This window comes from Saccostrea cucullata, unplaced genomic scaffold, assembly GCF_032062105.1.
Source record: "Saccostrea cucullata isolate Sc308-1 unplaced genomic scaffold, CSIRO_AGI_Scuc_v1 ctg17091, whole genome shotgun sequence".
NCBI classification, from domain to species: Eukaryota; Metazoa; Mollusca; class Bivalvia; order Ostreida; family Ostreidae; genus Saccostrea; species Saccostrea cuccullata.
This window is the reverse complement of record NW_026940521.1, coordinates 1-11957: the sequence shown is the minus strand read 5'-3', so window position 1 is coordinate 11957 and position 11957 is coordinate 1. Positions and strand designations below refer to the sequence as shown.

Genomic DNA, 11957 nt, shown 5'->3' with positions numbered 1-11957 from the left:
TAGCTTCAAAGGTTTACGTTTCATTTGAAATAATACAAAAAAGGTCTGGTTTATCAAAAAGAAATATAACATCATGCAAAATGTGGAATTCGTTTGTATAGTTTCTCAAGTTTCTTCTTTTCGTTGAATGATGATTAATCTACTTTTATAAGCATTTTCATCTATAAATAATGATAAATCAACTTCTCATTCGCAGTGCTGGCCCTGACTATCGGTATGACAATGTACGTGGTTCTACTGACTTCTACTATGGATTTCTGGTACTATTTCTTGGGTTGGGACAGCGTGGTCTTCACCCTTATTAACACTTTCCTCTGGTTTGTGACGGAGTACTATCATCGTCATGCAGAGAGATACTTAAGCTACAGAGAAATGAAGGACGATGTTTCCTATCTGTCCAGTAGCGAGGAGGATGACGGTTAAATTTATCGCGGAGTACCATTTTAAAACCCTTTATATAATATACACAATAAAGAAAAGAAACTAAATACGTCTCCTTGTCTAATACTTGGGACTCAGTATCAGTAGGAGGGGGATGCTGGTTGTCCTTCCACTTCTTCTTGGTCAGTTTTAAGGTGAAATACGAGATAATGGAGATAACGAACAGTTTTCAAGCTCAAATAAAATTCTATTATGAACAATACAAAAATGTGCCGTCTTTTTCTAATAATGAAATAAATGGAAATAACGCACAGTTTTCAAGCTCAAAAGATCCAAATATGAAACAGATGTGTCAGACTCTCTGGCATCTTCTATTTCAAGCTCAACGGGATATTATCATGCCAACATATGAATGTAGACAACTATTGCTAGTTGACAATACGTTGTCGATATATCTAAATGTGGATTTGAAAAAGCCACATCAAGAGTTTTCTTTCTTTTCACGTATACATCGTCAACTTCACTTACTTATGCAGCATTATACCTTCATCACCTGCATACGGGGTTTATATCTCTGAGTTGATTCGATATGTGAAACATATGGTGATAACGAACAGTTTTCAAGATCAAAAGTCCATAAAACAATATAAAGTAGGAGCAGAGCAAACTCGGACCTCCAAAACATCAGAGGTGGGATCGGGTGCTATGGAGGAGTAAGCATCCCCTGCTGACCGGTAACACCAGCTGTGTTCTCCTTGTCAGTATCGGGAAGTGACGGAAAAATCAATTCAGTGTATAAATAATGGACTAACAATTCGTATGAAAAACGTCATTCAGCATTTGACCTTTGTCAAGTACAATATCCAAATATGAACATATGTGTCAGCCTGTGTGATACCTTTTATCTCAAGCTCGATATAAGAATGAAAATTACCATTGATAATTGACAATACGTTGTCGATATATTTAAATGTCGAGTTGAAGTCCACAGCAATTCATGTATAATGAATACAAAATAGGTCTGCTAATTACGGGGTGCAATTGGTACCCATGGGGATTATAATATTGTCAATCAGAAACTCAAGTATCTTTTTAATATCAACTTGTGTGTACAATCAGAATGTTATTTTTCACAAAGTAATTTTGCAAATGACCAATGACAAGGTGAGTAAATTTACGAGTTCCATTTTTATTGAAAAAGCAGATGTCAATGATGAGAAAGCCTGGACTTTAATTTATCATGGGAAATAGTTGTATTAAAAGTTAAAAAATCATAACATTTTATGTTTTAATGTTTATTTTTCTTATAAATTAGTAATGTTACACATCACATTCATGTTCTAAAATGCCCTGAACTTGTTTCATCTTACAAAAGGGTCGACAGTTGATGCTAACTCCTCTATGGCACCAAATCCCAGCTCTGATGTTTAAGAAGTCTTGTTTGTTCTGTTTCCAATTTGTATAGATCCTATGGACTATTTAGCCTGATTGTTGTTCGTCATCTTCATAAAACTTGCAAATATCAAATGTATTTTTCGAGATAACAGTGGACATGTCGGCAATATTAGTTTCCGCACGGAGCGGAAAAAGTAGTTTTCATTTACAAGCGTCTTTCCGGATAATTGTATTTTGCTGTTCTTTTCGACTCATTTTCATCCTGCAGGTTACAGTTTATATTAACCGATTTCCAAAATGGCGTCGCTGATGGATTCCAGGAAGAAGATTGGTCTGGTGGGGTCATTCGTCACCATGAGCTTCGGCCTGACAGGAACAATAGGGATGGCAGTGGACAATGATATTTCAGTTATAGGGTCATTTACAAACGAGTGTAAGTATTTTACAGTATACAATGAAATATATCTGTTAAAACTTTTCAAATATTTACTGCATACTGTAGTGTATACTAAAATGATGTATCAATTGAGATTTTTTCTTTAAAAAAAATAGTTGATACTAAGCATTTGGAATTTTACCTGTTAACATGTTGACATATTTAACTAGCTGTCAACAAATGATTTCACTGTTAAACTGTAAACATATTTTTGAAATCTGATATTCGAATTTGGATATAAAATATTCAACTTTCTTAATAAGATATTCAAATGTAAACATGTGTTTTTAGTATAAAACTTTCACAAATTAATTTAACATATTCAAATCTTACATGTCTTAATCATGTAAATTCAAGAGTACCTCACAGATAGGAAAAGTAATGTCGAATTCAATAAACATATCTTTTTTACTAGCCTGTGCTCTTCAGTCATCCTTTGGGTTGATAGCCTGTGGTGCTATTGCACAAACGTTTTTATTCTTCATTCTGGCAATGAAGAAATGCTGCGGGCAAAAGAAGGCAGATTGGTTCCATATTTCTGTTGTGGGAAATTTCATTGGAAGTAAGTTAATCATTCAATAATATACAAAAATGTCATCCATTTAATTTCCAAGCGAATATTTGGTCTAAATTTGTCTTTAATTCAACATATTTAAATTTTCCTTGCTTACCTGTTCAGCCTTGGGATTTTTGATGGGAACAGTGGTGTATGGCGCGCTAGTGACGTCACGGATTTATTGGTACTTCTGGTTCTGCGTGTTTGCTTGCATCACTTCCGCTGGCCTACTGATGTTTTGGATTGCGACACAGATGTTCAGACGTTACTTAAAAGTCGCTTATCCAGACGATATCATGGTTAATGAATAGAATATATGTTTTTAACTTTAATTTAATTGTGCTCATATACTTTTTGTCAGAAAACAGTTGTTATAGCTAATTTAATTATATTAGACAGAATTGTAGAACCTCGAATGATATGTATACTGATTAAATTTGTTGGGAAATACATTGGATATTTACACATTTGGAATCTGACCTTTTTGCTCAAGAGTAGCTTACCTGAGCTGAGAAAAATTTTCATTGTTAGTGAGATCACTTTTTTTATCAAACCTGAGACAGGGACTAAGCGTCTCAAAATTGGCAAAATATGCCCTCTCATGACTACAGTGGGCCTTAAAATACATTAGCATGAAATTAATGTTAACCTTTAAAAAATTGTGTTTTGCTAAACGGTTTTACAATGAATTGTAAATTAAGAATATGTAAGGTCTCCTTAAAGTTATTATACTAATATGACATACATGTATATGGAGATAATGAACAGTTTTCAAGCTCAAATGTCCATTTAACAATACAACGAAGCAGAGCAAATACAGGCCTCCTAAAATATATGCATTAACAAAATAAAAATAAATTTGTTTACAGATTTCAATATTAAATGCTTGTGAATTTATTTGAATCGGAGGAATCATTCACTTGCTATGATGGAGTCACTAACACCACCTCATGTGGAACGATCTGTGCAACACAACGTGTTGCTATTCAGACTTCAAAGCGGAAACAACATGATTGATTCTGTCTGCAGGGATTGGTTCGGTTCAGGTGCTCTCTATATAGTGTGTATAAATTAACCTCGATTTAATTTCTTTTAAAAAATCTTGTATTCCAGGTATTGACAAGTACATTTGTATATCATTTTGGGAAACACATCCAATGGTTCATTAACTTTTTCAGTTAAAAATTCATGTATGTAAAGCTTAAAAGGCAGTACTTGTACTAAAGAAAATTCTCCTTTAAAACAGGAAAAATGATCTACAATAATTTTATATTATAAGTTTAAATGATAAGCCTTGAATTATAAGTCTTGACTGAACGAAAATTTTAAGACAATTTGTTTGGAAGAAGATAAAGGAATCTTCATTAAACGGGAAAACATTAAAATTTTACAGTTCTACTTTAAAATAAACAGTTTGACTAAAAATCGGTTAATAACAAGTGACACACTTATATATGGCACGCCAAATTCACAAAAATGAGATAAACCTAGTTTCACAATTGATAAACTAGGTTTATCGGTTGTAAACTATAGTTTACGGACTGTAAACTATAGTTAACAACGTTAATCTATATTTTACATCTGTAAACCATAGTTAACGCGATAATCTATGTTTCACAACCGTAAACTATACTTAACAGCGAAAACAATCATTTGCGATTGCAAAACATGGATTATCTGATAAATACAGTTTCACGATTTGTAAACTATAGTTTACAAACCGTTAACTATAGTTAACGATCTGATAAATATAATTTCACGATTTGTGAAACTTTGATTAACAACTCTTAATTATAGTTTACGATTGTAAACTATAGTTTACAGACGTGAATCTATGTTTATCAACAAAATCTATTGTTAACGCTTATTACAGACAGATAAACTTAGATTAGCATTCGTAAACTATAGTTAACAACCGTTAAATATAGTTTTACAGATGAAAACTATAGTCAACGAATTGTTAACTATAGTTTACAGTCGATAAACCTAATTTATCAATTGTGAAACTAGGTTTATCTCATTTTTGTGAATTTGGCGTGCCATACACTTACACGTGGTCCTTATTCCAAATTATACTTTCATCGCTTATATAAGTCAATGCCGACTAAGGTTTTTCATGCTTTTTATAAGGCCGTTATTTACAAAATGGATTTTCTACGAATTTTTCTGTTCTTCCCCATCATGACAATGAGCACACGGCGAATCTGACAGGTCGGCAGGGAATGGTCACTTCTTCGTGGCATCCGATCCCGCCTCTGATTTTATAAGTCCGCGTTTAATTTGCTCCTGATTTTTACTGTTTCAATGGAAATTTGACCTCGTCTACTGTTCGTATTTCTTCATTCAATGGAAAACTGTAAATGTCGAATTGAAGTTCAAATTGGAACAAAGCAAACACGGACCTCCCAAACATCAGAGGTGGGATCAGGTACCATGAAGAAGTGAGCATCCTCTGCCGAACGGTCATACTTGCAGTTTGCTCCTTCTTGTCATGATCAGGTGATAAGAAAACAACAGAAAAAATCGTCGATAATTCAGTCTGTAAATAATGGCCCAACAATTAGTATGAAAAACGTCAGTTTGCAACTGAATGATGAATTGTATTTGCTGAACTTACAAAATGATGACTACGAAACTGATGATATTCAATCTGTCTGTCAATATCTTACCTAGCTCGTTTTAGAAATTTAGAAATCGAGACACCGAAAGAGGGGTATCACAGTTCACAGAATTTGCTTGTAGCTTGTAATTCTTGTAGGCCAAAATTGATTTAAAATTGCAGGTTAAATCATATTTGACCACCTCGTCTAAAAATAGGCTCATTCGTTTGTGTTTATACAGTTCTGCTTTTTTCTTCTTTCATTTGCAATCAATAAACGTTTTCAATATCTAGAAATTTCTGCAAAATATATTCTAAGCATTCTGTGTCATACAATTTAATACATTTTTTTTTCTAATACTGCTCACCGGACAGTGGTAGGGCGTTCACTTCGTGATCGAAATGCCTGGGTTCGATCCATGTTCGCGGCGCCGCGTCATCCCCAAGACGTTAACACAGGTAGTGACTGTTCCTTCGCCAAGCGCTCGGCACTGGAAGTTAAAGCTGACATGAATTCTTAAAAACGCAACTTTTTCATCTATGTACGACTTGTTTCATACCAACTATAGCCGTATTCCGCCATATTTCTTCCAGATACCTTGTCTTATTGTAACGATATATACCCGAATGCCCTCGTTACACTTGAATGATTTTTTGGCTTGGCTATCGACTTGTGCACATCTCCGATGGTAAAACATTTGAAAACACATGGGTTGATCAAGACATTTCAAAACCACACAACATAATAATCATATTTCTGAATAATTATAGATTTGAATCAAATGTAATTAAAAAAAAGAAAGAAAATGCAAGTTTGAAAGAAAGATTTAGTTGCACGAGTACGCATTTTTACAATGCGCCAATTTATGCAGAATAAACATGAATAAAAAGCACTAAAACCCGTAAGCACACTTTGAAATTATTATCATTTGAATGGAACAAAATAATCAGCGTCTTTGATTTCAGGTTTTATGCAGACTTTGATGCATGTCGAGAAAACGCGTCGAACGCTGTAAACGTACCCATACCTGGTAATAAAGTCACTGCATCGGTTCGAAGATGTGCACAAGTCAAGTGAAATACACCCTGAATTCCATTTATTGAAATATGCATCACAAAAAAGAATTAAACTCCATAAAAACTCAATAAACACACTGTATCTACTCCGTACAGTCTAGCGCGTCGATACACTTAGTCCGTGCTGATCAGATTTTGGTCAGGGAAAATATCACAAGTGGAAAAAGAGTGGAATTTGCGCGGCTGAAATGGGGGGGGGGGGGTTCTAAAGTATAATTATAACGGCTTCATAAGGTATAACTGAAAATTGTCTATCTAGTTCTAATAAACATTCTTTATATAGTCTGCAGTTGTTTTGCATCGCAAAATTCATTTGTCAATTACAACTGATTATTTTAGTACTAATCTCAAATCTAAACCAAGTAATTTGATATACGGTAAATATTTAGTTCAAGACTTAAAAACATTAACCAGAATACAAAAGTTTATGTGTGCATCTGTACATTCTTTAACACACACGCGGAAAAAACATCCCCCTTTTAGACTGATATTGAGGCATTTGTATTTTAAGGGCGGGGGGCAGAAATAATTGACATGGCCGTTACCTAAATATTCTTGGAAGACAGACATTTCTGCCAATTCCATTTTTGAAGATTTTTTATTGTCTCACTCCGACCACAAAGTATGAACATTTTTGCGGAATGTGGCTGTTTTATAATTATTACAGGAAGTCTTTCGAGATTTCAGTATCCCTGTCTGACAGTCTAGTTTTTTTAAAAATAAAAATAATTTCTGTTGCAATATTTGGGAGATACTTTTAAAAACCTTGGTAAGGAAACTTGAAACCTGGTGGAATACAGATAATATTTGATTACTCTTTTATTCATCGAACTCTCTCGCTCTCTCTCCTCCTGTAACCATCTGTAAGCGCAATAATAGATATAAAATCATATGTATTTTGTGCTGTACCATTTATTAGACCTTGGGACAGATCAAAGATTTTTTTTTGTCAGGCGGGGATGTCGAAACTTGTTCAAAAATTGAAATAATAATTTTACTTTTGACAAGAAAATAAACCTAACGCCGAAATTGAAAGGAAAAAAGTCTACATCATAGGAATGGGAACATTGGGAACTTTCTCAAATACATGTACCTTCTCAGGTAAGGAATCTGAATAAAAATTATTTAGACAAGAGGTATAAAAAAGCTAATTTTTGGTAGAATGTGGAACTCTCATCGGTAGTTTGCTTTCCCTTCCTATATGCTTCGACTATTAATAATTTATATCCAACCCAGATATTTCCTGACATGCAAAAAAAACCCCGTAAACTCGCCCGAACTTCAAAACCTATTTCGGGGGGGGGGGGGGGGGGGGGGTAGCCGATGACTTCTAATGCTTCAAACCTTAGCCTTTTCATACCAATTTAACACAAATTCGCGTTTACCAGGGAGTCTGCGTTTTCCGAGGGGGTTCCTACGTAACTTTTTTTCTTGCTTTAGTAAATAAATTTAATAACCTTGCAAATCCCAGGGGAGGGGGGGGGGGGCATGGCACTCATGCATAGAATCACAACACAGCCACTTCAATTTATATTGATGGGGGACCTCCAAAATCAGTTGACAAGCAAAAAACAAACAAACAAAAAACAACAAAACAAAACAAACACACACACAAAAAAAAAAAAAAACCTAAGCCACACACTCTATACAATCCTTTTTGGTAGGGGATAAAGGAGGCTTCCTGTAACTTTTCTGTTCAGTACATTACTTTTGAATGCTTGAATCTGCGTATTTTCCTGCAAACAAAAAATGTGGAGGGAGCTTCCAAATCAAAATTTTAATTTATTTAAAACTGCAGCAAAGATTATCCTCAGAAAAAGTGAGCCCCCCCCTCCATCTGCATACTACGGGAACATTTTAAACCTTTATCTTTACCGAATCGAAATATTTCATGCATACTTCTTAAAGTTAGTTACTTCTGAAAATGGTCCAAAAATGGTGAAAAAGTTCGCTGGAATCTTCCTTGCATGTTACTTGTGGGTGGTCGAAGCCCTTAGATAGGGTTACCAAGACAAGATAGAATTTGTCCCCATTGTAATTTAAAAGAACTCAGAGCTGAGTTTCATTACATACTAAAGTGCAGCTCGCTACTTTCAGAAAGAATGCTATGCTTAACAGAAAAAAAGCATAAAATTTCAGAATGTGATTAATTTTAAACACATTATGAATAACAATAAACACTGTTTCCTGAGAAAATTGTTCTCGTTTATAAAGAAAAAAAATAAAATAAGCCCCGCCTAAATTACCATACTTCACATTTATAGCAACGTACAATTTTTTAGTTTCGTTTCTTATTCACGCATGCTTTATAGATCTACTGTTATGTATAAAATCACCTATATATTTTGTGATTTTTGTATACTGTTGTAAAATGGTGAAGAGATTCAAATAGTTGATTGAAAAATGATTGAAGGTACGCGGAGGAAAGCAAATCCGCGAAAATCTACAGATCTAGAGAACTGAAAGGACAGAGATTTTTTTTATTTCTTCAAATTATTCATATTATTAGACGTATAAATATCTATGCTCTATATTACAGAAAAAAAACATTCTCTCTCTCTCTCTCTCTCTCTCTCTCTCTCTGTATGTGTGTACAAAAATAAAGGCCGGGGGTTCCAATCCCTGGAACCCCACTCCACCTCTGTATCCGCCAATGAATTCTATTTTGATTATTCATGTACCATAGAATCAAACTCGTTTATTGTGTATAAAATTATGAAAATAAGTTTAAATCAAGTTATATAAGGTCTTTAATTAAAAAAAAATTAATAAATAAAGCCAATACACATTATTTGTAATGAAAATATTTGATCGTAAAAAGATCCGATCTTTTTCAGAGAGCGTTATGCATTTTTTTTAACCCCCCCCCCCCCCTTTAACGGGAGAATCTCGTCAAGGGATGAATGATTCGTAATGTTGCATGCTATAAAATAAATTTAATGTAATTAAGCCATGTCTAAAAATTTTGTTTACATTTACATATACAGACAAGAGTAATATTTATTTTTGAAAAAAAAAATTGCACTTTTTCAGGCAACCAAAATACCAGTAAGCTTTCCACCTTTGAAATTTCCCCTGACCAAATAGACTATCGTCGTGGACCACGTGTGTCCAAGTGCTATGTGGTGACAATTTTTTACTGTTCAGTTAGCAATGGATTACATGAATTCTGAGATGCATATTTCAATAAAAGTAAAATAGGATATTTCTTTCGACATGTGCATATCCCTGTAACGATAGCAGTATTCAGGTAAATATCTTGATCATTGCGTTCGATGCGTATTCTCGACCTGCATGCGTGAATATCCAAACGGCTTTTGCTGTTTTCCGTGTTATTTTTTCTAAATTGCAGCAAATGCATTCAAAAATAATTTACTTCTCAGTATAGTTCTAGTTTTTCTTAACTTTTAAAACATGTATTTGGTCAGTTTATGGATTTATGACAACTATGCTATCGGAGATGTGTACATGTCGACAGCCAAGCTAGAAAATCACTCAAGTGAAACAAATGCATCAGGCTTTATATAACAGGTACAGGTGGCCAAAAATTTTCAAGTAAATATGGCGGATTCGAAGAAATATGGCGGACAAAGGCGTACAGGAATGTAGTAAGTCGTACAAAGATGAAAAATGATGCCTTTTTAAGAGTTCATGTCAGCTTTAAAGTCACGGCTTTTTCGGATATGATCTTAGAAACATAGGTCCCGTGTCACAGTAGGCGTTGGCACGATAAAGAACCCTCACTGCTCAATGGCCCTGAGTGCCGAGTATAGGTCTAAATTTGAAGCCCTTCACCGGCATACGGTGACGTCTCCATATGAGTGAAAAATTCTCGAGAGGGACGTAAACAATATACAATTAATCAATCTAATACTGCTCTGTTTACATAATCAATACATAGAATTCATAGTGGTGTTACCGCTCAATAGTGGATGCTTACTCTATCAGGACATCCCACCTCTAAAAACCCGAGTGTTTGTTAGTTAACGATAAGTATAAATTCAAAAGATGGATCATTATCCATTTTTTAAAAATAATTTATATTTTAATTATTCCGTGCACGATCTCTACTGGTAGACAAACTGTCCCCGAAAAAAAATTATAAGTTAGATATGCTCTTCTTGGGACATTACAAAAAAAATATAAATAAAACTCAACACTGGATGACCGATATAAAAAGCTGTGATCAGTCTATAAGACACCCCAAAAAAACTTTCCAGATACTTAATGAGAGCGGAAATTCAAAAAATATTTATATTGATTGATTACTAAAGTAGAGCTGTGATACTGCTCAGAGGTTTATTTAAACAATATAAAATGTAAGCATTGCTTAAAGGGCCCTCCGTATATAGAGATGGGATCAGGTGCCATGGGTGAGAACGGCTCTCCACTCTATCAGCCGCGTGCTCCTTTTCATGAGTTTGTGAACAGGAAAATCCGTTTGGTATTGGTTGTATGTTGTTTAACGTCCATTTCGAAAAATTTTCACTCATATGGAGACTCATCACTTGCTGCTGGTAGAGAGCTGCAAGTATTACGGCCATTGAGCAGGGAGGGATAATTTTTCGTTCCAGCAACTACTGCAACATGGGACCACGGTTTATACGGTCTCATCCGAAGGACCGGTCCTAACAGTCTGTATGAGAGACATCAGTTAACATAGAAAATAAGAAAAAAAATAGGATACATAAGAAATTAATTGTTGAGGATGCTCACTATAGAAAATCTGAATATGCTTTTTGATACTGCGCCTAATCACAATGAAATGTTTTAGTTAAGTTTAAGACAAAATGCATTGAAAAATAGTAAAAACTTGCGCTTTGGAAAGATTATACACAAAATTTAAAGAACTTGGTTCACTTTATATCATTTTTTGCCCTGAGAGAAAACTAATTATTTCTTATTTATTTTATTACTTTAGAATATGGGCTTTCAGAAAATTATCATCAATTGCTTTTAATATTTTTAATAAAAGAATTATAACATCTAGAAAATGGCTTGGTCATTACATGACATAACCTTTTTGACGTCGTGTTAAACTCGACGTCATGCATTTGATACACATACATAGTAGGCATAAAACAGCCTCCATTGTTGAATATAAATTTATTTATCTTAAAACTCTACTGGCAGACCAAGGCAACATAACATAAACCGATTTATTTGAAAATAAACCTTATTTGATTATAAAATGGTGTAAACAAAAAAACAAAATTTCTTTAACGATAACAAATGTATATATATTTACAACAATTGGACCAAGTTAATGTTTCACTACATGTACATGTTTAACACAGTCATGCATTTCCGTAAATTCAGTTTGTAAAAGTGAAAGAATTTAAGATATTCACAATTTCATCTAAGATTACACACACACATTTATATATTCATTATATAACTGTGAATTTTTTCTTTGTAAAAATATAACTAGTGAATCTGCTATTTTTTTTAAATAGCCATACCGTGGTAGAGGACACACATAAAATAGATTTATTATATTTCTGTGAATTTTT

The 11957-nt window shown here is 34.0% G+C and overlaps 1 protein-coding gene across 1 annotated transcript; it reads left to right on the top strand.

Annotated features, from left to right (window-relative positions):
* The first annotated feature begins 2016 nt into the window (after positions 1–2016).
* Positions 2017–3080, top strand: LOC134255548 (uncharacterized). Its single transcript, XM_062738075.1, has 3 exons — positions 2017–2209; positions 2628–2774; positions 2892–3080. Exons 1-3 carry the CDS (start codon positions 2074–2076, stop codon positions 3077–3079), a joined length of 471 nt encoding a protein of 156 aa, XP_062594059.1. The 5' UTR covers positions 2017–2073; the 3' UTR covers position 3080.
* Positions 3081–11957: the final 8877 nt, after the last annotated feature.